This window comes from Podarcis bocagei, assembly GCF_964188305.1.
Source record: "Podarcis bocagei genome assembly, chromosome: 1".
Taxonomy (NCBI): Eukaryota; Metazoa; Chordata; class Lepidosauria; order Squamata; family Lacertidae; genus Podarcis; species Podarcis bocagei.
In genome coordinates, this window is record NC_138125.1 from 124859386 (window position 1) to 124884866 (window position 25481).

Below are 25481 nucleotides of genomic sequence, written 5' to 3' on the forward strand. Positions count from 1 at the left end.
CACCATCATGTCTGCAGAGCCTATCGCTCGTTTGACCTCGTCAAACTCTTCCGGGGACATTGGCAAGAGGTTATCCGTGCTCTGCAGTTTGGAGGGGTGGCTGCAAGATAAGAAAGAGGGAGCGGGAAGAAAACAACAAGAACGTGACTGTTTCTAATGAGCTGGGAGCAACCAGGGAATCACTAGTCCTGGTATCAGCAAGGTTGGGGAACCAGACGCCGAGCAGATGTTGGGAGATCAGTGCCCACCTTCCCCAGCAAAAGGCCAAACTGGGTGTGACTGATGGGAGTCAGATCTAACAGCATCTGGAGGGAGACTGGTTCTCCTCACCCCTGCAGTAGAGGATACCTCTGGCCAAACTGTTAATTTAAAGTGCTCGAAACCATTAAGAGTTGCCCAAAAGCAAGGTAAGCCCAACAGCGGACCCTTCTTGCCCTGCTAAGACAATCGGATCGCCTCAAACAGCACAGTAGAATTTTAACAGCACCCCCCCCCAGCATAGAAGTCCAGCATTACCCTTGCCAATACAGGAGCCAAACTGGAACCAGACCCAAGTGGGGAGTCATCCCTGTACACAGAGGCCTAACTGGCAATGCAAGCGTTAAGTTAGGATAGCCACACCTTCGGAGGCGGATCCTATTTGATACACGGCGCATGCAATCCATGCTCAGGCATGCACAGTTAAATATAAGCAGCCCGGTAAGGAGCTAGCGCACGAATTCAGAGGGGCAGGAAGAGATCGTGTGTTTGAATATCCTACATGCTGCACACAGAAAAAGCAGCATACTGGAAAGAATATACAGAGGCAACCCTCCCAACTTTAAGCAGCACACATCTTTGACCTGTTCCTATTCACAAAGAAGCACCTTTTCCTTCAACGTTTTGGGGGGCGCTGATGGTGCCCGCCGAGTCCCACGGCCACAGGCTAACTCTGCCTGTGGTTTTCTGGTGTGGGTCTCTGCTTCGCCGTAGCGGATGACCCGTTTCTGCGGAGCTTCCCCTTCACAGCGAGAAGGAGACCGCCATTGTCGTTCGCGCCGCCCCCGGAAGTCCTATTATTCTTCTTCTTCTTCTTCTTCTTCTTCTTCTTCTTCTTCTTCTTCTTCTTCTTCTTCTTCTTCTTCTTCTAAAAACAATGACTTTACCAGATCTGCCTATTTGTTAGGACACTTTGGGAGGCTGGGCCAGTGTGACATTAAAAATTAGGGCTGCAAACTTTAATTAAAAACCCTTTAAATCAATTTTAAAAGGCAATCCTGGTTAATTGGACAACACCTTTAAAAAAAATATGGTTAGTTAAGAGAAATATTATCTACACTGACTGGTAGTGGTTTTCCAGGGATTCCCACACCTACAAGGAGACACCAGAGGTCTGATTGCAAAGCTACTGCTAAGCTATAGCTCCACCCATTTACCCATATATGGTTGATGATGTCATTCCAGGGGGAGTGGCTACAAAGCTGATGGAGCCTGCTCCCCGATGGATGAACAAGAGAGAAGTCTGGAATATTATTTAACTTACAGTGGCATACTGTGTTCTCAATTATATAGCTGGAAACTGATAAAAGGGCTCTCTAGGATAGAGAAGGAGCCTATATACTTTATTAGCATTAAAGAACTGGGAACTGTATCAAAACACATACAACAAGACAAGTGTCCCTGCCTTCTAGGCTTACAATCTAATTTGTTTAGAGAGAGTCAAATGGGTGGGGAACAATCTTATCTATCTACAGTGGTGCCTCGCAAGACGAAAAGAATCCGTTCTGTGATTCTCTTCGTCTAGCGGTTTTTTCGTCTTGCAAAGCAAGCCCATTGACGGATTAGCGGATTAGCGCTATTAGCGGCTTATCTGCTGATCGGATCAGCTGATAAGCGGCTTAGCGGCTTAGAAAAAGGGGGGAGGGGAAAAAACCAGCAGGAACTCGCAAGACATTGTCGTCTTGCGAAGCAAGCCCATAGGAGATTTGTTTTGCGAAGCACCTCCAAAACGGAAAACTCTTTCGTCTAGCGAGTTTTCCGTCTTGCGAGGCATTCGTCTTGCGGGGCACCACTGTATCTATCCATCCATCTACTTCACACACACAAGGGGCAAGTTTTAAATCAGAATATTGAAACACACTAACTGAAGGAGCAAACTGGGTTTTGTGGGGGGAGGTGTTGAGTGTTCCAGTGGGAAAGACAGGGGGCAGCTAGGGAATAGAGGGTGCAATTGGGATTTATGGAGGAAGGGGGACCAGAGGAATGCAGACAGTGGGCAGGGAGACCACAAAGAGATTTAGCAAAGGAAAGAATGATCTGAGTGGTGGGACAAGCAGAAGGGGGCACGGAGAAAACAGAAACCAGGTTTCTCCCCCCACTTAGGAAGTTGCCTGCCTAAAGCATTGCTGCTCCTTTGTGCAGAACCACCTGTGGGCTCAGCCCAGGCTCCGAGTCCCTTCCCTTTAGACTCCCCCCACCCCCAGCTGCATCCCCTTGCCAGCTGACAACCCAGGAGTCGTAACCCTTTGCCCCCCTTCCAAAAACAAAACAAAACAACAAACAAAAAAAGCCCTGGGGAAATCTGATTGTCCATCCCAAATTAAGTACCGCCAAAGAAGCACATTATACCAATATCCAAAATTAACATTTTATTTTGACATTTCTTTGTGCGTGAGGTTTTTCCGCCCCCCGAGTGTGCAGTGCATCACGAAGTGGTGATGTGTTTGGAAGGCAAGATGTGTTTGGGAGGGGCTTCTGGAGTCAGCCTAGGCATGAACAGGTTATATAGTTCAGCTGTGCTGGTACCCCAGAGGTCACTATGAAGGTCCGCACTGCAAAAGCAGCAAGGAAGGTGTGTGTGTGTATGTGGGGTGGTGGGGGTGGGGAGTGTTCTACCCTGTAATTACAACACAGGAATTTCACTTCTTAGCATCTATCACAGGTTTCTTTTTTTAAAGTACATTCAGCTGTCTTCTCAGCAAACTCACACTTCAGACACAGAGATTAATTCAGTTTTGATGTATCCTTTTCCTCCGCCGTCCACATCCATGGGTTCTGCGGCTAAAATGATGAAAGAAAAACACATACAAAACCGTTTTAGTAACTACGGCTGGTTCATCCAGCCAAAAACGGCCAACTTCCGGAGGGCCGTGCAGATATTCCAACCCCTAGTATAACAACAACAACATTATTATTTATACCCCGCTCATCTGGCTGGGTTTCCCCAGCCACTCTGGGTGGCTTCCAACAGAATATTAGTAAAGGGACCCCTGACCATTAGGTCCAGTCATGGCTGACTCTGGGGGTTGCGGCGCTCATCTCGCTTTATTGGCCGTACAGCTTCCGGGTCATGTGGCCAGCATGACAAGCCGCTTCTGGCGAACCAGAGCAGTGCACAGAAACGCCGTTTACCTTCCCGCCGGAGCGGTACCTATTTATCTACTTGCACTTTGACGTGCTTTTGAACTGCTAGGTTGGCAGGAGCAGGGACCGAGGAACAGGAGCTCACCCCATCGTGGGGATTCGAACCGGCAACCTTCTGATCGGCAAGTCCTAGGCTCTGTGGTTTAACCCACAGCGCCACCCGCATCCCTAACATAATATTAAAATACTACAAAAGCACTCCCTACTTTTCTTGGGACTTCACTTTAATGTAAAGACAACGGTTGGGTTTCCTCGAACAAGACTTGCCAGCGGAAGCCCCCAGCAAGGACTTCCGCTCGTACAATGGGGCTCCCCCACCCTCTGTACCCAATTGGCTTGGGGTGGGGCTAAGAGAGACCCTCCACAACGGCACGAGGTGGGTGGGGGGAAGAGGTGGGGTTGTTCTGCCCGGCAAGATGAAACACTTGTGCCGATTGAAAACACTGATGTCGGAATTCCAAGCCTGTAACAATTCTGTCCATATTGGCGACTATGACATCGCAGTGGATGCACCCAGAATTGTCAAAACGTGCATCGTCAGGTCTAGAACTGGGGGGGAAAGCCAGTGCTATTTTTCTGGGGGGGACACACATACCCATAAACATTTTGTGAATCCAAGTCTGGCCTCATTGAGGGGCAGTATTTCAATATGAGTAGGAAAACATTTTTTTAAAGAAAAAAAGCACTGGAAAAAGCAATGGACAAGACTACATTTCAAATCACCCACTTGCTGCTATTCCCTGCTATTTTCCTTACAGCTTCCCCCTGTCCCCCACAAGTGCCATCCCTGTTTGAGGTCCAGGGAAAAAAGATGGGGTGGCACTCCCAATTTTGTGTGCAATGAGAGGGAATTGTTTTTGGTTTTTTTAAAGAACATGGCCTTTCACCACTACAAATTCAGCTACTGATGCTTCATGGAACTGACCACACAGGTTTTTGTTTCAAAGGAAAAGTACTCACTCTCTTTGGGCCTGGAGTAGTATTTTCCAAAGGCATTGTCTTTGGGAATATCTGGATAAAGAAATTTCAGGGGGTTTTCCGGAATATTCTCAGCCGCCATCACCTTGTAGCTGCGGATAATATCGGGCAGGCTAACCGCGGAGAGTTCCTTCTTTGTGTAGGGTTCCACTGAGTGACATAAATTATCTGGTACGTAGCCAGGGGAGTGGGGGTGGAGAGAGACAAGAATTAAAAGCAAGATCAGAAACTCAGCTTTCAACACACTTGGCCTGCTAAGAAGCTAACAGAACTCAGAAAGCTGCTATCTACTGTTTATCCTTCACATTAGGGTTGCCATTCACCACCACCCAAGTCTGTAACAGAAGAGAAATTTAGCAGGTGAGGAGCTTTCCCTCAGAGTTAAAAGGAGGAAGGCTCTTAAGAAGTTGCCAACTTCAGCTTCCATTTTTTAAATTTTTTTTTATTAGTTTTCAATTACAATGAAAATGAAAGCCAATACAAAATTATAATTGATAATGCCAATCTTTCAAATGTCAAATTATATAATTTATGTGCCCATCCCCCCCCCCGCGTGCTAGAATGAATGGTTTGACGATTTATGTAATTTCTGCGTTCCATAATCTTATAAATTCCAATTACACAGCAGTCAGAAAAACAACCACAGCTTCTCCTTCCATGTTTTTCTCCATTCTCTCGTTTCTCTCAAAATCCCTGCCTGGACTCCCTTTCCCACAATTATGCCAAGAGGAAAACAGGAAGCAAGAGACTTGTTTCAAAGGAAGGCACATTCCAATTTTTTATTTTTGAGAAATTGGGGTGCAAGAGGAAATTTCCATAGCTTAGCGATAAGCATTATTATTGTGTAGGAGGCCCAATTCAAAAAACAACTGTGCTGGGAGAGCAAGGCTCCAACAAACATGGGAGGATTTGCTGCCACAAAAAAATAACAACACAGAAAAATATACAGGCTGTATATACCGTATTTTTCGCCCTATAGGACGCACCGGCCCATAGGACGCACCTAGATTGGGGGGGAATTATTTCCCCCCCACACACACACCCAGGCACGGGCCTGGGGCAGGGGATGCCCGAGCTGGCTCCTGTTCTGGGTGCTGGGGTCGGGGAAAGTCTGAGCTTCCCCCGACCCCAGAACAGGAGCCAGAGCGATGCCGAAGTTGAGCGCAGCTTTGGCATCGCTCTGGGAGCTTGCGCGGCTGGGGGCGGGGGAAGCCCGAGCTTCCCCCGACCCCAGAACAGGAGCTGAGCGCAGCTTCGGCATCACTCCGGGGGGGTTGCGAGGAGCTGCGCCGATCCCGGGAGCGCAGGCAGCTCTGCGCAACCTTCGGGAGCCCGGCGCGGCTTCGCGCCAGGCTCCGGGGGGTTGCGCGGAGCCTGGGAGCGCAGGCAGCTCTGCGCAACCGGCTTCACGCCGGGCTCCCTAGGGCTGCGTAGAGCCTTCTGAAGCCTGGAGAGGGATTGGTGCGCACCGACCCCTATTGCTCACCAGGCTTCAGCAAAAGCCTGTATTCACCCCATAGGACGCACACACATTTCCCCTTCATTTTTGGAGGGGAAAAGGTGCGTCCTATAGGGCGAAAAATACTGTAACTATATAAGTTCTTTTAAAATGTGATTCAACATTTCATATCAAAATATATGGTTCTATAGACCAACATATCATATAAACGAAACATAATATGATAAATTAAAGTCCAGCAGATTAATCAGGAAATACAATCTATTCAGTTCTTATACTGGTAATATCCACAGTGTGGAATTCTTATATCAATCTTGGTAGTGTTCCACGTGAAGATGCTTTTAAGAATTCTAGCATTCCTTGTATGCAGGTATCAGATGAAAAACTTGGAAGAATGGCACATGCACAACATTTAAAAAAATTGAACACTTCATGAATTTGCGTGTCATCCTTGTGCGGGGACCATGCTAATCTACTCTGTATCATTCCAATTGTAGTACAGTGGTACCTTGGGTTAAGTACTTAATTTGTTCCGGAGGTGCGTTCTTAACCTGAAACTGTTCTTAACCTGAAGCACCACTTTAGCTAATGGGGCCTCCTGCTGCCACCACGCCGCTGGAGCCCGATTTCTGTTCTTATCCTGAAGCAAAGTTCTTAACCTGAAGCACTATTTCTGGGTTAGCGGAGTGTGTAACCTGAAGCGTATGTAACCTGAAGCGTATGTAACCAGAGGTACCACTGTATATGTGCTGCCACAAAAAAATATGCAATGGATGGGTTTTTAAAAAATAATAATAATTAACGTATTTTAAAAAAATTAAGCCCTTGAACACAAAATGAGCGTTCTTTTTGAGTGTTTGCCTACCATTTTGTGGGCCTTCTGCCCAGGTAAAAGTGATGGCTCCTTCTCGACTACTTTCACTGAACCTCAGGAGGAAGGTACCGGTGGGCTTATTCTTGAGCAAGCAACGTTCTCGTTCTTTGCTTATGAAGCCTATGATGCTTCTGAAAAGTCAAAAAGAGAAGAGCACAGATGCACAAAAACATTTGTGACAGGCCTTAGGCCTTGTAGTAAGTCAACCTGGGGCCCTGAAGGTATTGTCTAGAGATTCCCAACTCTTCTCACACACCAACGAATAGGGCTGATGGACGTCAAAGTCCAGCAACATCCAGAGCGCACCAATTTATGGTAAAGTCCTATCCGCTCACAACTGCCAAAATGGCTTACAAATGAGTATTTCCAGTACGTTTCCGAGCACAATTCAAAGAGCTGGTGCTGACGTTTGAAGTCCTAAACAACCTCGGCCCAGTATACCCAAAGGAGCGTCTCCACCCCCATCATGGCAGCAGTATAGATTTAGGAGAATCATTGCAGTGAAAGTTGGGTTTTACTATTAAGTAAGAAAATACCCACCTTCACTGACCATAAAATCAAAAGTTGCATTATAAATCAGGGATGCGACTTGCTAATTGTTCCTCATTTCCTTCACCTTAATTTGGAGGGGAGGGGTCAAGACAGAACCTTTTCCCAGTTTAAAGAAAAGGTAAAGGGGCCCCTGACCATTAGGTCCAGTCGTGGCCGACTCTGGGGTTGCAGCGCTCATCTCGCTTTATTGGCTGAGGCAGCCGGCGTACAGCTTCCGGGTCATGTGGCCAGCATGACTAAGCCGCTTCTGGCGAACCAGAGCAGCCCACAGAAACGCCGTTTACCTTCCCGCCGGAGCAGTACCTATTTATCTACTTGCACTCTGACATGCTTTCGAACTACTAGGTTGGCAGGAGCAGGGACCGAGGAACAGGAGCTCACCCCGTCGCGGGGATTCGAACCGCCGACCTTCTGATCAGCAAGTCCTAGGCTCTGTGGTTTAACCCACAGCGCCACCCGCGTCCCTTTCACAGTTTAGAAGCTCTCAAATATTCTGCAAATATTTGCAGGTCGCAGCTATCCGTCTCTTTACATTACTTGCTTTTTCATAACCAAGGCAATCCATAAAAACGCTTTTATGTTCTCAATAAACCTGTTTGCTATGCTGTGGATAACAAGCTACAATAGCTCTCTAGAGGTCTATTTATCCCCCAGCTTCTTCCCCACATATACTTTATACTGCTCCATTAAAAAAAAGGCAATTTCAGGGCTATTAAAGTTCTGTTTTGAGAAACGGGCACACATTCAGCACTGCCTATCGTTTGACGGTCTGAGCAATTACTGTTTACACAATTAATTAGACTGCTGTTGTTTGGAGCCTACCAACAGATATATAATAAGCCATTTAAACTGCGTTTTAATGGGTCTTTGAGCTGCCGTTCTGACAACAGTCCCTAAACCAGGAGCAGGGAAACTGTGGCCTTCCAGATATTGCTGAACTGCAACTCCCAAAAATCTCTGACTGTCTGTCATTCTGGCGGGGGCAGGGAGGAGCTGAATTCCAACAACATCTGCATAGCGACAGATCCCCATCCTTGCCGTAAACCTTCTTACCTTAAAACTGAAATCTCCTTCATTGTGTTTCTCTCTCTCCTCGTGCCCCCAAGACTATTCCATATGCAAAATGGTCTCTCTCTTTTTGGTGGGGGCAAAGCTAAGCATTGTTTGAACACCACTGATTTCAAGGGGGAAGACAAGGGTCCTGGGAATAAAATCCCATGAATTCAATTACGCTTATATTGGAGTAGATGCATAAAGACTGCATTGTAAGATGCCCAATTCCAACTGGAACACCTTTAATGTTATTTAACTGATGTTTTCATGTATTTTTAATCTTTTGTTGGAAGCCGCCCAGAGTGGCTGGGGAAACCCAGCCAGGTGGGCGGGGGGGGGGTATAAATAATAAATTTATAATTATAATTATTAATTCCAGACGTGGTTTTATTTAGGATTCCAAGGCCATCCACTGCCCTCTAGAAGCCTCTGAAATTCTTACCCATCATTCCAGAGGGCGAGAAGATGTTTCTTAATGAGTTCAAGGATGCCTTCAATCCACAACCAGAAGGGAACGTTTTTGTCATTTATGTTTTCCTGAAATTGAAGGAAACAAAAGAACAGCGCGTTAGAAGTTGCTACTTCAGCTAACCACAACTCGTACGTTAAGAGTATCCGTTATATCAGTAGTGCTCTTCTCATTAATTTTTTTCCTCACAGCTGTTCTTGGGTCTTCTGATTTTGTGTTCCATTCATTCATGTTCCCACATGCATTCCAACTGTCTTACAAGTCTCAAGGCCACCTCTATGCTATTGTGCGTAAGGGTGTTCACACATTGCATTCAATGAGTGTGAAACTTGTGTGCCCAATAGTTGAGCTACTGCTCCATAAAGAGTTTCTCCACCCTCATCATTCAGCCCAGACACTGAGGTCCAGCTCTGAGCGCCTTCTAGCAGTTCCCTCATTGCAAGATGTGAGGTTACAGGGAAGCAGGCAGAGGGCCTTCTCAGTAGTGGCACCCACCCTGTGGAATGCCCTCCCATCAGATGTCAAGGAAATAAACAACTATCTGACTTTTAGAAGACATCTGAAGGCAACCCTTGTATCGGGAAGTTTTTAACGCTTGACATTCAATTATGTTTCTATATTCTGCTGGAAGCCGCCCAGAGTGGCTGGGGAAACCTAGCCAGACGGGTGGGATATAAATAATAAAAATAAAAATAATTACCATATATATTTTTAAAAACCAGCCAACACAAACACTTGTACATGCACACAGTCTGCGACTTGTACTCAGTGTAACCTATGAACAAGCCTGGTGAAAGCTAGTAAAAGGTGTTTGGAGCAAGATGATTCATAGAAGGCAACTGTGCACCAAAAGAGATTGCACTTTGCACATGTGCCTTTCTCTTGAAAATGACCGAAACCACACAGTCCAAACATGCAGTGTACGCTGTGCACTTCCCTGTATCAGGAGGGTGTGTGTGTGTGTGTGTGTGTGTGTGTGTGTGTGAGAGAGAGAGAGAGAGAGAGAGACTCCTACTGTTCAGCAATATGATGTTGCCTATGGTTGTGCACTCAAGACAGTCTGTTTTTCCGAAAATACAAGACTCCTCTCTTGGGTGCTCCCCCCTCGGCCCAATCTCCCCCCACCCTGGTGCTCACTGCATCAGTAAAACTACAACCACAACAAAATGATGCTCAGCACACTGACGTGTTTTCTGTTCTATTTAGTACCCTCTGCTGGCAACTGGAGAGAATGCAAGATTATAAGACCTGAGGTGAGCTGTTTTAGCAAACAACAGCTCCTCCCCGCCCCGCCCCCCAAGTTTTTAAAAATGACAGTTCAGGCTCTGTTTTTCAGGTTTCTGCAGTGGCTCAAAAAATCACACACCCAAAAAACTTTTTTGAGATGACGAACAAAGGCCTTTATCACGGCTGCGGCTCCAATCTGGTGGCACGCTCTGTCACAAAAGACTAGGGCCCTGCGGGACTTGACATCTTTCTGCGGGGCCTGCAAGACAGAGCTGTTCCACCAGGCCTTTGGTCAGGGCGCAGCCTGACTCCCTCCTTTGGCAATCTTCACAGAACTTTAGCTTAATGGTTGCCATCAATTTATTACGCCACCTTAAACTCCCTTATAATGCTATGGTTTGTCTCCGACTTAGGCAACCAACTGGTTATCAATGGATCCAGCAGTGGTTGGACTCTGGCCCCTTTAGAAAAAGAAAAAAAAGGAAATATCCTACCTTACAGAACCTCACCCAAGTAATAGTGCCGTCTGCAGTGCATCCGTTCGCTAAAGGGAAACAAGTTATTGCCACGTTACTCTACAGATAGTAATTATGTTAGGCTAATATATCTGTATCACATGTAACATTGGAGATAGAATCTTACCCTACAAGAACACAAATGACTGAAATTAAATCCCAAGGGCAAAGGGAGAGGGAGGACTCCCAGGAAAGAAAAGAAAAACCCTGTTGATTGGAAAATGCCATATTCTCATCTACACTGCCGTGCTAAGGCCTTAGGAATTTCCCAGTAACTGAGAAATCAGGATGCTACCCTCCCCAATTATATTCTGATCAAGTCAGCAGATTTTGCTTCCCTCTCGCTTTTGACAAATGTGATGTTTGTGAAATAATGATAATAATAATAATAAACCCAGAAATACTTCCAATTTCAAACAGATTCTAAGAGTGAATAGCTCACAATTTCTTTAGGGCAGGAGCTACATAACTGGGCAAGTTTCAGCCAGGTGGTCCACAGTAGGGGCTGTGTGATAAATCGCCATATCGTTGAGTACCAGTATCGAAATAACATTGTGGTGAGTGTTTCAAAAAGACAATATATGGGTGAGCGAAAAGGTGGGGACTTGACAGCTTCCCAGGGGGTAGCTGAGCCGAACCGATACTTTACAGTTAATTTGCAGATAATTTGCAGTACGTTTCCAAGCACAATTCAATGTGTTGGTGCTGACCTTTAAAGCCCTAAACGGCCTCGGTCCAGTATATCTGAAGGAGCATCTCCACCCCCATCATTTAGCCCGGACACTAAGGTCCAGCGCCAAGGGCCTTCTGGCGGTTCCCTCACTGCGAGAAGCCAAGTTACAGGGAACCAGGCAGAGGGCCTTCTCGGTAGTGGCGCCCGCCCTGCGGAACACCCTCCCACCAGATGTCAAAGAGAAAAACAACTACAGTGGTACCTCGGGTTACATACGCTTCGGGTTACATACTCCGCTAATCCAGAAATAGTGCTTCAGGTTAAGAACTTTGATTCAGGATGAGAACAGAAAGCGTGCGCTGGCGGCAGCGGGAGGCCCCATTAGCTAAAGTGGTGCTTCAGGTTAAGAACAGTTTAAGGTTAAGTACAGACCTCCAGAACGAATTAAGTACTTAACCTGAGGTACCACTGTAACAGACTTTTAGAAGACATCTAAAGGCAGCCCTCTTTAGGGAAGCTTTTCATGTTTAACAGACCACTGTATTTTAATACTCTGTTGGAAGCCGCCCAGAGTGGCTGGGGAAACCCAGTCAGATGGGCGGGGTATAAATAATAAATTCAATTCAATTCAATTCTACCTTGTCTCCTGCTTTGTTTTCTCTCTCCCTCCTAACTGATAAGAAATAAAACTGTTATGCCTTGTGCGGCAGAAAAGATGGATATAAAATATCCAGCAAAAGAAATGGCATAACCTCTAATTAAACCTGGTGGGAAGGTGCATGCATTTTTTTTTAAAGGAGGTTGACAGTGCAAGCAACATTTTCGAACGTCACTTACGAAGCAACTTTTCTCCTATCATGCTCAGTTGCTCTGCGTTGAGTCCCCTCTTTGTGACAGAAGAAAACTGCCAACTCAGCACTTCGGAAAGCTGCGACCATCTTGCACACGGCGCGTTCAGAAAGAAGGACAAATTCTTGAGAGGAAAAGGATAGCATTTAGAACCTGAGCCACTGCTTACTGACTTTCATTTAATTTAGAGGAATATCATCCCACCTTTCTTCCAAAGGAGCCCAAGTGTCATAGAAATTTCTCCCATTTTATTCTCATAACCTTGCTTGGTAAGAGAAACTTGAGACATGATGACTGGTCAGCCATTGGTAGAGTGGAGATTTGAACCAGTCTCCTTGGTCCTAGGACTCAGCTACATTTCGTCACATTACAGTGGTACCTCAGGTTACATACGCTTCAGGTTACAGACTCTGCTAACCCAGAAATAGTGTTTCAGGTTAAGAACTTTGCTTCAGGTTGAGAACAGAAATTGTGCTCCGGCGGCGCAGCGGCAGCAGCAGGAGGCCCCATTAGCTAAAGTGGTGCTTCAGGTTAAGAACAGTTTCCGGTTAAGTACAGACCTCCGGAACGAATTAAGTACTTAACCCGAGGTACCACTGTAATACGTTTGATTGTGTTATAAATATCCAACACCAGATGGTGCCAGAGAGCAAAATAGTTTATATGGATTTTTACATAGGCATTTTTTTTCTTTCATTGCAATGATTTAATTTCTGACTTATTTATAGCGTTTTTAACCTGTGTCTTGACCCACCCCTTATTTTGAAATACTAAGTACAGTAGAACCTCAGATTGCGAACATGATCCATGCGGGAGGCACGTTCACAACCCGCAGCACCGCGTCTGCGCACGCGTGATGTGATTCTGCGCATGCGCCGAAACCCGGAAGTAACCTGTTCCGGTACTTTCGGGTTTCGGCGCATCCGTAACCTGAAAACACGTAACCCAAAGAGTCTGCAACCCGAGGTACCACTGTACTGCACCATATTGGCTCTCACAAGGCTAGGCCTAAACACCCATGTGGGGAGTTTTTACATCCCTATCAGGGAGCTTCAACCTCCTCAGAAAAAAACCTTTTTTTATCTTCCCATTCAACAAGACATATACTCCTGAAAGGTGGAATCATTTTGAGGAGGAGGGTGGCTTTCAATGCAACAGAAAGCATTACTATTTCAAAAGGAAACAGGAGGCAGACCAGGGCGCATCCTTTAAAACAGTGTTCCCCAACCTTGGGCCTCCAGCTGTTTTTGGACTACAACTCCCATCATCCCTCGCTAGCAAGACCAGTGGTCAAGGATGATGGGAATTGTAGTCCAAAAGCAGCTGGAGGCCCAAGGTTGGGGAACACTGCTTTAAAATGGTCTTTGGATTTCCAGACAACCTACATGGAAACTCTAACAATAATTGTTTATTTTAGCTGGAGTGAGGGGGAGGGCCAATAAAATTTCCTGCAATTTTGTAGTTGCGACTTGTTGCTTGTTTTCAAAAATGTTATTTTTTAAAAATGGCTATGGATTTAACTATAATCCTTAAGCTTTCTCGGTGACTGTTGTGTGCAGTTTCTCCTGTCTACATTTTGTCCACATTCTTCCATTTCCTTTTGTTGACAACTCTACAATCCATTTGCATGTTCTCATGCCCATTTTTAATTTTACACGGGAAGCAGCTGGTGTGTGTTTTTTAAAGTGAAATATGATCAACATCAGCAAAGCAAGTGATTTCTTCTTACACAGAGAATAGCACTGCCCTTGTACAATTTGAATCAAGAGGAAAAATGCTGCTTTTTCTCCCCAAAATGCCATGTATAAAAGAGTTCGAACAATGCTAATGTTTACGCAACGGTCATAAAAGCAATTCCAAAAAAATCAAGTGTCCAATCAGGTCTTCAGCGGACGTAACTGAAGAAAACATCACTGAATGGAGCTTTCCAATTACGTTTTTAAAAGGTACCATTTTACATGAGCTATTTAATATTGCAAAACCACAAGCTGAAGAGCCAGCCGCTTTTAGCTCCTTTCTCCTTAAACAGTTTTCATTCCAAATGGTTGTTCCAAGAAATGATCTCCAACATGGGCCATACTCAGGGTAAACTCACTGAAATAACTTATGTCCATGTTCAATGGGTCTTGTGTTGAACTTATGGTCAATGGGTCTGTGCATATATATGACCAATGCTGGATTATCAGCCTTCATAAACAGAGCCTTCAAAACCAGAGCTTGCTTCCTCCTCTGTCACAATCGTTTTCCTTTTGTGCCATGTACTATTATTGACTTTGGTAAGTTACAATGCTCTTTGGCTGTGAGAGCGTGATTGCTTTCTTTCAGAAGTTTTGCTACTCTAGGTTCTTCGAGGAGCAGGATATAAATTTAATAAATACAGTCGTACCTTCCAAAACGGATTCTGTTCGACTTCCAAAGCATTCGAAAACCAAAGCGCGGATTCTGATTGGCTGCAGGAGCTTCTTGCAGCCAATCAGAAGCCACGTCGGACGTTCGGCTTCGAAAAACAGTTAGCAAACCGGAACACTCATTTCCGGGTTTGCAGTGTTTGGGAGCCAAAACGTTCGAGAACTAAGCTGTTTGAAAACAAAGGTACGACTATAAATCGATGAACAAAATAATGGGGCTTGCTTTAATAAAGAGTATTCTTTCAACTGTTTCAATATCCACTCACCCACCCAAATCCTGCACTTAAAAAAGGATGCCAGGATACTCACCCTGGGCTCATTTGTCAGCATGTTGTACCACAAGATGGAAGCCCATCCGCTCGGCAGCTGGCTGACATTGGAGATCACAACAATGGGAAGGGAGGTGGTCTGGCAAGCGAAGGTGACAGGGAAAAATTGAGCAAACGCTTCCAAGATGGTCAAAGGCACGGAAATTAAGGGGAGACACAGTACCAAATTCTTATAGGCAGCAGCATCACGTCATTACAATTAGCAAAACATGGCTGGAAATTTTGACACAGGAAGATATGACAGGCAATCCTCGTTTTGCGCGGGGGGTTGCATTCCAGACCCCCAAGCGCATCGGTGGACCATGCGCATGTCGCCTTTCATGACATCTGTGACATTTTGGGGCTGCTTCCTGGTTTGGCGCCATGCGCACCTGCTCAGACGCAACTAAATCGGTCATTGCCTGTATAGCCAAGGTTGGAAGATTCACTTTTCTACGCTCAAAGCTCTTTGGTGAATTTAAAAACAAAAAAAACTGCAGAGCGAGCCAAACTTCATATAATTGCTTTTAGCACAAAAGCAAACTGCTCCCAGTTTGGCAAACGAGGCATGGCTGGGCCACTCTAACAAACGAAGGAAGTGCAAGGCTGTGTTCACAGTTTGGCTCGTGGGTAGACTGGGACAAGACTTTTCCCAAAATTCACTCCACTCTTGCTACATACGTAGCCTTATGTCCTGAGTAGTTAACACACTTACCTCTAGATCAATTATGAGGCCCCACTGTTCCAGCGTTGTCTCAAAAGAGAGAGAATGGAGTTCTTCTGTTACAATGAGAGGTCCCTTTATATAGGAAAAAAGGCAGATTTAAAAAATAACAATTACAGGAATCTGTCGCACTACACAACTCCCCTGATCCCATTCGCTGGGGAAGAAGGGAACTGGTTAGATTCTCCAAACCCTTCAGAACATAGGACTGAAAATGAACTGGACTCTTTGGCAGGTCTTGAATAAACATTCACAAACTGTTTATTGTAATATATAGAAAGACAACTTGAGGATTTTTACAATTTTATAACATGCAGATAGAAATATGTGTTGAGAAATCAGAGAAAGGAGCTGAGGGAAGTCCGGGGGTGGGAGGTTGTTTGTTTGTTTAGGGGGAGGGGAGGGCAAAAAAATGGAGGGAAAAATAATATATTTTTGATAAAACTATTGTGTTGAAATTTCCATTTTTTTTAAAAGGACTGAACTTCCTGTGCAATCCTCATTGGACAGTATCTCTCCCCCCCCCCCCAATATAGGTAGGACAACCACTTGTCAAATCACCTGACATCATTATTGCATCAGGTGCCTAACAGGAAGGTGACCCCACCCCCTGTCAAAAGCTGGCCCAGTAGGATGGGGAAAATAAAATATCTGGTATGCTGAGCTAAAAATCCTGCTCTTCTATATGAAAGGTTAACAAGGGAGACCTTGGTACTTTTTTCAGTTATATAATTATATTATCACTCTAACCAATATCAGGTTTAACATTTACAGGCTAAGGTTAAAGCAAGAGTAACCTCAAATCTATGGGGGATCATGGTGTGTGGTAAAATAGGTAAAAAAGGGAAGGGACCCCAGGACCATTAAGTCTAGTCCAAGGCGACTATGGGGTGTGGCGCTCATCTCACTTTTCAGGCTGAGGGAGCCGGTGTTTGTCCGCAGGCAGCTTTCCTGGTCATGTGGCCAGTATGACTAAACAGCTTCTGGAGCAACGGGACACTGACAGACACCAGAGCGCATGGAAATGCCGTTTACCTTCCCGCCAGAGCGGTACCTATTTATCTACTTGCACTGGTGTGCTTTTGAACTGCTAGGTTGGCAGGAGCTGGGACAGAGCAATGGGAGCTCACCCCATCACAGGGATTCAAACCGCTGACCTTCCGATAGGCAAGCCCAAGGCTCAGTGGTTTAGACCACAGCGCCACCCGTATCCCTTTGTGTAGTCTACTACCACTGCTTATTAAAAACCCGCTGTTAAATTAAAAGAAAACCGAGTAAGCAAAATGAACGGCATAGGTGTTGATTCCTCTTACCTCATTGGTTCTTCCCGGATTCTTTTGCTCCTTTAATTGCTGTAAGAACGAAGGAATGTCTCAAAGTGAGTGAAATTTATGTTCATTTTTCAGTATATTAACCAATCAAAGACACAGTTCAAAGACCAACGTGTCAGGTGCCAAACCATGGTGCACATTTTGACTAGCCAGGGGTGAGCAACACCCTAACACAAACTTCACCAACCTAGTGCCCTCTAGTTGTTTTGTATTCCAACTCCCGCCAGTGCGGCCAATGGTCAGGGATGATGGGACTTCTCGTTCAATAAACATCTGGAAGGGCACCAGTTTGACTACCCCTTTACTAGATTCTCCCAAAGGAAGATCTGGATGAAACTAGTCAACATTAGACTCACAGGCAGCAATATTGTGCAATTATATTTCACGTGAATCATGAAGGATTTTGTTTTAAATCTTTCCCCCTCTCATTGAAAGAGAAATTTGTGATATTGTGTCTCCCCCCCCCCCAATATTTTCATTTCACTTTTAATTTGTATACCTCGGGTTAAGTACTTAATTCATTCCAGAGGTCCGCTCTTAACCTGAAGCACCACTTTAGCTAATGGGGCCTCCTGCTGCCGCCGGAGCACAATTTCTGTTCTCATCCTGAAGCAAAGTTCTTAACCCGAGGTACTATTTCTGGGTTAGCGGAGTCTGTAACCTGAAGCGTATGTAACCCGAGGTACCACTGTATTGCCTTTCTATATTACTACACACAAGGCCATTTACAAGCTGAAAAACAAAATAGATGCCTAATAACAATCTGATCCTATTAAAAAAAAAGCTGTAATAAAAACATAACTTTAACAACTTATATCAACTAAAGCAATATTCAACAATCCGGTAAAATTCATGATCCGGGAAAACCATGAAGCCAGCCAATGCCTCCGCATAGCTCCGTCCTTACTTCAGACATTGTGATATATTGATATAACGCGATGTTTAGCTGGTGATATAGCACGACTTTGAAAAACAGATATTGCCCAGCCCTAGTTATGGGTCTGTAAAGAAACATTAGTTTGTGCTATACAGTGGAACCTTGGGTAACATAAACTTCTGGTTACGTTACCGGCAAACCCAGAAGTGTTTCGCCACGCACGCATGCGCAGAAGCGAGGAAAAAAACCACCTCTGCACATGCGCAGAAGAAGCACCTCCAGTAGCAAAAACTTCAGGATACAACTGGACCTCTGGAACAGATCCTGTTTGCAGCCGGAGGTACCACTGTATAAGATATGTACCAACATTAATATAGAGTATAACTGAATTAATGCACATGTAAAACCCACATTTTAAAAAAAACCAAAGCAGGTAAGTATTTCAAAATTACCATATTTTTTCGTGTATAAGATGCCCCCATGTATAAGACTATTTTGGGGGACTGCAATTTAAGAAAACACCCCTCAGCACTACCTGTGTAGAAGACAAGTCCCAATTTTAAACTTACTTTTTTTGTAAAATATAAACAAACAGCTAGTCTTATAAACGGAAAAGCTCTGGCACAGAAGGAAAGAACAAGAAGATTTCTTACGAAAGCAATCCTGACAAAAAGGAATAGGGGTGTTTGTGTGTTGTATGTCATTGTACATGCATACACACAAATAAGTGTGTGTGTTAAATAAAAGCAGAAGTGAATACAAAACAGTGACAGACTTGCTAGTTGTGGCCTGTATGGAATATAAAGGGTAAAGGGACCCCTGACCATTAGGTCCAGTCGTGGCCGACTCTGGGGTTGCGGCGCTCATCTCGCTTTATTGGCCAAGGGAGCCGGCGTACATGTGGCCAGCATGACTAAGCCCCTTCTGGCGAACCAGAGAAGCACACAGAAACGCCGTTTACCTTCCCGCCGGAGCGGTACCTATTTATCTACTTGCACTTTGACGTGCTTTCAAACTGCTAGGTTGGCAGGAGCAGGGACCGAGCAACGGGAGCTCACCCCATCACGGGGATTCGAACTGCTGACCTTCTGATCGGCAAGTCCTAGGCTCTGTGGTTTAACCCACAGTGCCACCTGCGTCCCTGTATGGTATATATATCCCTTCAATACACAAACATCAGTAGCACAGAACGTTTTGGGGGACGCCGAAGACAGAACATTATGAAGATATTTTGAGAATCTGAATGCCAAAAAGATATGCCTCACCAGATGTCTAAATTCTGCTGACAAGCTTCCATTCGACTCTTCCATGTTCATCACTTTGGAATTCGTCCCCAAGATGTTAAATTTTCTAAATCTTCAGTGAAAACAGATTTAAAAAGTTTTTTGAGACTAATCAATTCACTGTGTGACAAGAAGAACAAGCAGTAGCGTACACAAGAAGTCAACGTACCCTTTAACAGCAACCTTCTCGTTGACGTCTCTGCAAAGGAATAAAAATAGTGAGGGGAGATCCATTATATAGAGCTGACAATGTATATGGCAAATTTATCCATTTTACTGTAGTTTTTTTAGTGAGTGTTTTAAGCAGTGGTAAACTTCTCCAGCATGCAAATGTTATATACTGCAGGACCTGCTATTTCAAAGATGAGCAAGACATGTCAGCAGAAAACCATACCAGAATTTTTACTTTAGAGTCCTAAACAGAGATCAGGAAAAGTGTGAAAGCTGGGGAAGGACAACAGGGATCTATTGTCACAGGTGGAATCAGGTTATGCTTTAAATGGGTTGTGTGGATGCAAACTCAACCCTACAACCACTAGTAGATTGTCTATTTTCAATCTTGAAAGACCTACATTGGCTCCCAGTACGTTTCTGAGCGCAATTCAAAGTGTTGGTGCTGACCTTGAAAGCCCTATATGGCCTCAGCCCAGTATACCTGAAGGAGCGTCTCCACCCCCAATGTTCAGCATGGACACTGAGATCCAGCGCCAAGGGCCTTCTGGCGATTCCCTCACTGCGAGAAGCCAAGTTACAGGGAACCAGGCAGAGGGCCTTCTCGGTAGTGGCGCCCTCCCTGTGGAACGCCCTCCCACCAGATGTCAAAGAGAACAACTACTACCAGACTTTTAGAAGACATCTGAAGGCAGCCCTGTTTAGAGAAGCCTTTAATGTTTGATGTATTACAGTGTTTTAATATTTTTTTGGAAGCCGTCCAGAGTGGCTGAAGAAGCCCAGCCAGATGGGCGGGGTATAAATAAATAAATAAATAAATAAATAAATTATTTATTTATTATTATTATTATTATTATTATTATTATTATTATTATTATTATTATTATCACCCTTCATGATGTTTCTTAGAAAGTGGAAAGCTTTCAGAGAAGCTTCCTTCTGGTTGGAATAAAGGTGGCTACGGTTAAATGGGTAGAGAAAGAGGGCAAAGGTAAATAACTAATGCTTCAGTTTTGAGTGAAATTTTGATGTGGATGTCAATAACATATGCAAGGCATTACTTACTTATCAAATACAACTTGCACCTTCAATTTGTAATTCAGTTCCTGCAGTTTCACCAGTAATCTGGAAGCACAAGACATATATCACTAGCGTGTTAATGAAGAAATTACTCCCATCTTTAACTTCATGACGAGCCTTGCATTTCCTTCAAGTTCTCAAGACAACAAAGAAAGCTTCCTTTCCAAACACAGCAACAGGGGAGCCGATTCATATACTGAAAATCAACATGTGCCCACAACATTTTACAGAAGCAGCCCCCATCTGGTTTTGTCATGAACACACTTGCCAGAAGCCAGTTAATAGCTGGAATAGCCACATGTCGTTCGGCTCAATCAACCACTACCTGACAAGTGCTCTGTAGAATTGGCTTTTCATCAGATAGAGAAACTACTAGAGCATGGGTAGGCAAACTAAGGCCTGGGGGCCGGATCCGGCCCAATCACCTTCTCAATCCGGCCCACGGAAGGTCTGGGAATCAGCGTGTTTTTACATGAGTAGAATGTGTCCTTTGATTTAAAATGCATCTCTGGGTTATTTGTGGGGCATAGAAATTCGTTCATCCCCCCCCCCAATATAGTCTGGCCCCCCACAAGTTCTGAGGGGTAGTGGACCGGCCCCCTGCTGAAAAAGGTTGCTGACCCCTGTACTAGAGGTAGTGAGAAATTAGTAGTCAGATATGTTGCCTTAGCTGTAAGTTTGCAACTGGTCCACAAACAGAAACGTGACACTTTTTCCAATTACCGCCCTTTTGTTTGGGCACAATTTTCCTCTGTGGTTTGGACAAGACATGGTACCATTTTCTCCCTGGTTTGGAGTTGTAACATTACAACTGGTGTGGAATGGCCGCCTTGAAACGTGTTGCTGGTTGGTTGTTTTTAACCTAAAAGAGCAATAATCTGGATCATTTGGGGGGGGGGGATTACCTGAGTTTTACTGTAAATTGCACTCCAGTCTTCACAACCAACGGTCTCTGAGAGTGGGTCGGCATGCAAGGCTGTCTTTCTACCACGAAGGAACTGGACAAGGAATAAAGAAATGGCATTCTAATTTGTCTCGAAAAGAGAATGAATTATGGCAAAGGGCACAAAAGAGCGACATTAAAAATATAATCTATTTTAATATTTTGGTTCATTTTTAACGGACCCAAAAACCCCAAAAGAAAACCCCCAAGCCTACCTCTGAATCAGTTGCTTGAAGAGGCTTAATGTCCGTTCATACAGCCCATTTTTCTGCTGAGGGATGGGGTCTGTGTCGTAGGTAAACTTCTGTTCCAACTCCTCCAGCTTTTTAAGCTGCTGGCGAATTTGCTGAAGACTCTCTGCTACTGTAGTAAACCTACCATTTACAAGGGTTATATATTTTAACAGGGCTAAGCAATGCAGCTGGAACGCAGCAGAGTTAAGGTTTGAACACTCTCTACTTGACCGGGGGGGGGGGGCGGACAAATTTCTTTTGTCTAGGAAAGAAAAGGAAAAGCAGTGCTTGCATATCCCAACCTTAACAGCTTTTCATTCTGCAAAGCTTAGGAGCACAGCATGTCCCAGCACCTGAGATCAAAACACTCCTGCGTCAACTTGCAGCTTCAGAGACTTGGGGTGTGGGGTGCAGGGAGAGAAAAACTTATTCCTCCAAGGCCTGCAAAGCCAATATAAAGGTAAAGGGACCCCTGACCATTAGGTCCAGTCGCGGCCGACTCTGGGGTTGCAGCGCTCATCTCGCTTTATTGGCCAAGGGAGCCGGCATACAGCTTCCGGGTCATGTGGGCAGCATGACTAAGCCGCTTCTGGCAAACCAGAGCAGCGCACGGAAAAGCAGTTTACCCTCCTGCCAGAGCTGTACCTATTTATCTACTTGCACTTCGTGCTTTCAAACTGCTAGGTTGGCAGGAGCAGGGACCGAGCAACGGGAGCTCACCCCGTCACGGGGCTTCGAACCGCCGACCTTCTAATCGGCAAGTCCTAGGCTCTGTGGTTTAACCCACAGCGCCACCTGCATCCCTCAGCAAAGCCAATGGACAGAGGGGGGGAAAGCCAATCTCTGAGGGAGCTCAGGAACCTGTTTTGCCTTCCTGTCAGGGGAGACCAACAAACATGCTGCTTCTGAACACTGAGAAGGCAGGAGGGGGGAAACTGGCCTTGAGAGAAAAGGGAAGACATTGCCCTTGTCTTCCTTAGTTAATGCCTCCCACGGTGTGGAGCAGAGAGAACGCAGTGTTTGGACCAGTGGATGTTGCCAAGCACAGAGGAGCAGAATCTGCAGGAAACATTTACTGAATAATAATAATAATAATAATAATAATAATAATAATAATAATAATAATAATAATAATAATAATAATTTATTTATACCCCGCCCATCTGACTGGGTCCCCCCAGCCACTCTGGGCGGCTTCCAACAAAACACTAAAATACAATAACCTATTAAACATTAAAAGCTTCCCTAAACAGGGCTGCCTTTAGATGTCTTCTAAAAGTTTGGTAGTTATTTTTATCTTTGACATCTGGTGGGAAGGCGTTCCACAGGGCGGGTGCCACAACTGAGAAGGCCCTCTGCTTGGTTCCCTGTAACTTGGCTTCTCGCAGTGAGGGAACCGCCAGAAGGCCCTCGGCGCTGGACCTCAGTGTTCTGGCTGAACGATGGAGGTGGAGACGCTCCTTCAGGTATACTGGACTGAGGCCGTTGAGGGCTTTCAAGGTCAGCACCAACACTTTGAATTGTGCTCAGAAACGTACTGGGAGCCAGTGTAGGTCTTTCAAGAACGGTGTTTTATGGTCTTGGCCGCTCCAAGTCACCTGTATTAACCTGCTTTCTTTCCACTGTGCAGTTCCAATGCGGAACTCAAGACCGCAATACCTCAAGGACCGCCTCTTTCCATATGAACCTACCCCGACCCTGAGATCTTCTTCTGAAGCCTTCCTTTGTGTGCCTTCTCCTTGAGAGGTCCAGAGGGTGGCCACACGAGAACGGGGCCTTCTCTGTGGTAGCTCCCCATCTGTGGAACGCTCTCCCCAAGGAAGCTCACCTGGCCACTTCATTATACAGTGGTACCTCGTTTTGAGTCCGCCTCGTCAAGCATCCATTTCGCCGGAATGGGTTACTTCTGCATTTGCCGCTTGCACACGCGCAGAGCAGCGTTTTGTCGTGCGTCCTTTTCGTCTAGCGTCCAGGGCTCCAGAACGGATCCCAGTCGCAAAATGACTGTACACCTTTAGGTACCAGGCAAAAGTGTTCCTCTTTAACCAGGCCTCTGGTTGACCTGATGCGACATCCTATACCCTTTAAAATGTGGCACTTTTTTGGGGGGGGGGTGTTTGTGTGTTATTGGCTTATTGTTCTTATTTGTATTTTATATACAGTGGTGCCTCGCAAGATAAAATTAATTCGTTCCACGAGTTTTGTCGTCTTGCGAAGCACGGTGTCGGGAAAGTTTTGGAAAAGCTTCAAAAATCACCAAAGTCTTTAAAAACCTCAAAAAAGGCTACCACACCGCGTTCTATGAGTTGCTTCTCGAAGTCAAGTCGCAACTGTATTAACGGTGTTAAGAAAAAGGAAACAAACTTGCAAGACGTTTCCATCTTGCGAAGCAAGCCCATAGGGAAAATCGTCTTGCGAAGCAGCTCAAAAAACCAAAAACCCTTTCGTCTTGCGAGTTTTCCGTCTTGCGAGGCATTCGTCTTGCGAGGTACCACTGTATTGTGATCTTTTCTGTGAGCCACCCCGAGACCTCTGGGAATATAAATTCAAAATAAAATAAAATAAAAGTGGTCTCCTATCCAGGCACTGAGCAGACTCAGACCTGCTTAGGTTCAATAAGGGGGCTTCAAGGCTGTGCGAAGGCTCCCATTTACACTCCCTGCTTCCCCAAGCAGCTTTGGAAAAGCAGCCTCTACATACGGTGGAAGAGGACACGCTCGGTGGAAGAAGACGACCATCCCAGATAGAAGGAGTGTACCGTTCTTCGGTCAAGGGTATACGATAGCTGCACTCCCCTGCTAGAACCTCCAAACAATTCTCAAGCAACTTTTGCAGGGCTCGGTTCTTTCCAGACCCCTCCCCAAAAGGCCTTGCTTAGGAGAGGCCTACCAGTTCTGAAGCTGGTCCAAGCAAGCGTTGGGCGGCCCTCCAATGCAAGCCATTTGCTGCCGCTGCTTCCATTCCACCAGCTCCTCTCGAATCAAGGCGTTCTGGGTGTGTTCCGACACATGCAGTGCATTGGCTATTCTCTGTAGCACATCCTAGAGACAGAGAGCCGTTCAGGAATGAGTAGGAGCATTTAGAATTCTAAAAATCATCTCACATCAATAGCATTTATTATTTATTAAATATGTAAACCGGTCCCTTCATCCTCATATCTTGATTGGTTGAGAAGGGTTGTATGTTTGGGGACAGAGAGGTTCTCCTTTGAGGTCTCTGGTTTTTTGCCTTTGGGGTACTTTTTGCCTTTGGGGTGTTTTTTTGCCTTTGGGGTGCACTTTCCTTCTGTAAAATGGGTACTTTGCGATGACCATGAAAGCTGCTCACATTTCCAAACATGCCTCCACATCCAGAAACGTTTGAAGTAATAGGCTTTGGGAAGTGCAATAGGACACATGCTCAGTTCGTGCAGGGAACCAACTAGAGTGGTACCTTGGTTCCCAAACACCGAAAACCTGGAAGTAAGTGTTCCGGTTTTCAAATGTTTTTCGGAAGCCAAATATCTGATGCAGCTGTTGGCTATTGTTTCCAGGGCGCCTGCACCAATCAGAAGCCACGCCTTGGTTTTCAAACATTTCGGAAGTCAAACGGACTTCCGGAACGGATTAAGTTTGGCACTTTTGTTATTTATTTTGCGCTTTTGTTTTTGAGGCTTTTTCGGCTAATTTGTTTTTGTGACTGTGCGGCTGTTCAGCTACTGATCAATTGTGTGACTACGGAAATGGATAAAAGCCCCCCATCCAAACAATGACTATCATCATTAATTTTTATCATCTACAATACTGTCTTATTTATTTTATAGTACAGTACATTGATTATTGCTTTTGTTTTATGCATCAATGGTCTTGTTAGATAGTAAAATTCATGGTAAATTGCTGTTTTAGGGGTTGTTTTTAAAGTCTGAAACGGATTAATCTGTTTTGCATTAGTTTCTATGGGAAAACGCGTCTTGGTTTTGGAACGCTTTGGTTTTGGAACGGACTTCCAGGATGGATTAAGTTTGGGAACCAAGGTACCACTGAAAGCTTGTCGAGTTTCTCCCTCCGCTGAAAGCATGGCCTGGAGCAGCCAA

General features: G+C 45.1%; 1 protein-coding gene across 2 annotated transcripts in view; it reads right to left on the reverse strand.

Annotated features, from left to right (window-relative positions):
- STAT1 (signal transducer and activator of transcription 1) overlaps positions 1–25481 on the reverse strand; it is a 44817-nt gene that overhangs the window by 3734 nt on the left and 15602 nt on the right. For both annotated transcript variants that reach the window (XM_081166820.1, XM_081166819.1), the window contains exons 8-23: positions 24299–24450; positions 21392–21550; positions 21139–21231; positions 20219–20278; positions 19152–19181; positions 18965–19055; positions 16805–16843; positions 15483–15566; positions 14769–14867; positions 12040–12175; positions 10509–10558; positions 8761–8855; positions 6705–6844; positions 4363–4548; positions 2967–3039; positions 4–100 (exon numbers count right to left, since the gene is read on the reverse strand). In XM_081166820.1, the coding sequence (XP_081022946.1) occupies positions 4–100; positions 2967–3039; positions 4363–4548; positions 6705–6844; positions 8761–8855; positions 10509–10558; positions 12040–12175; positions 14769–14867; positions 15483–15566; positions 16805–16843; positions 18965–19055; positions 19152–19181; positions 20219–20278; positions 21139–21231; positions 21392–21550; positions 24299–24450 (1584 nt within the window). The remainder of the gene's footprint in view (positions 1–3; positions 101–2966; positions 3040–4362; positions 4549–6704; positions 6845–8760; positions 8856–10508; positions 10559–12039; positions 12176–14768; positions 14868–15482; positions 15567–16804; positions 16844–18964; positions 19056–19151; positions 19182–20218; positions 20279–21138; positions 21232–21391; positions 21551–24298; positions 24451–25481) is intronic.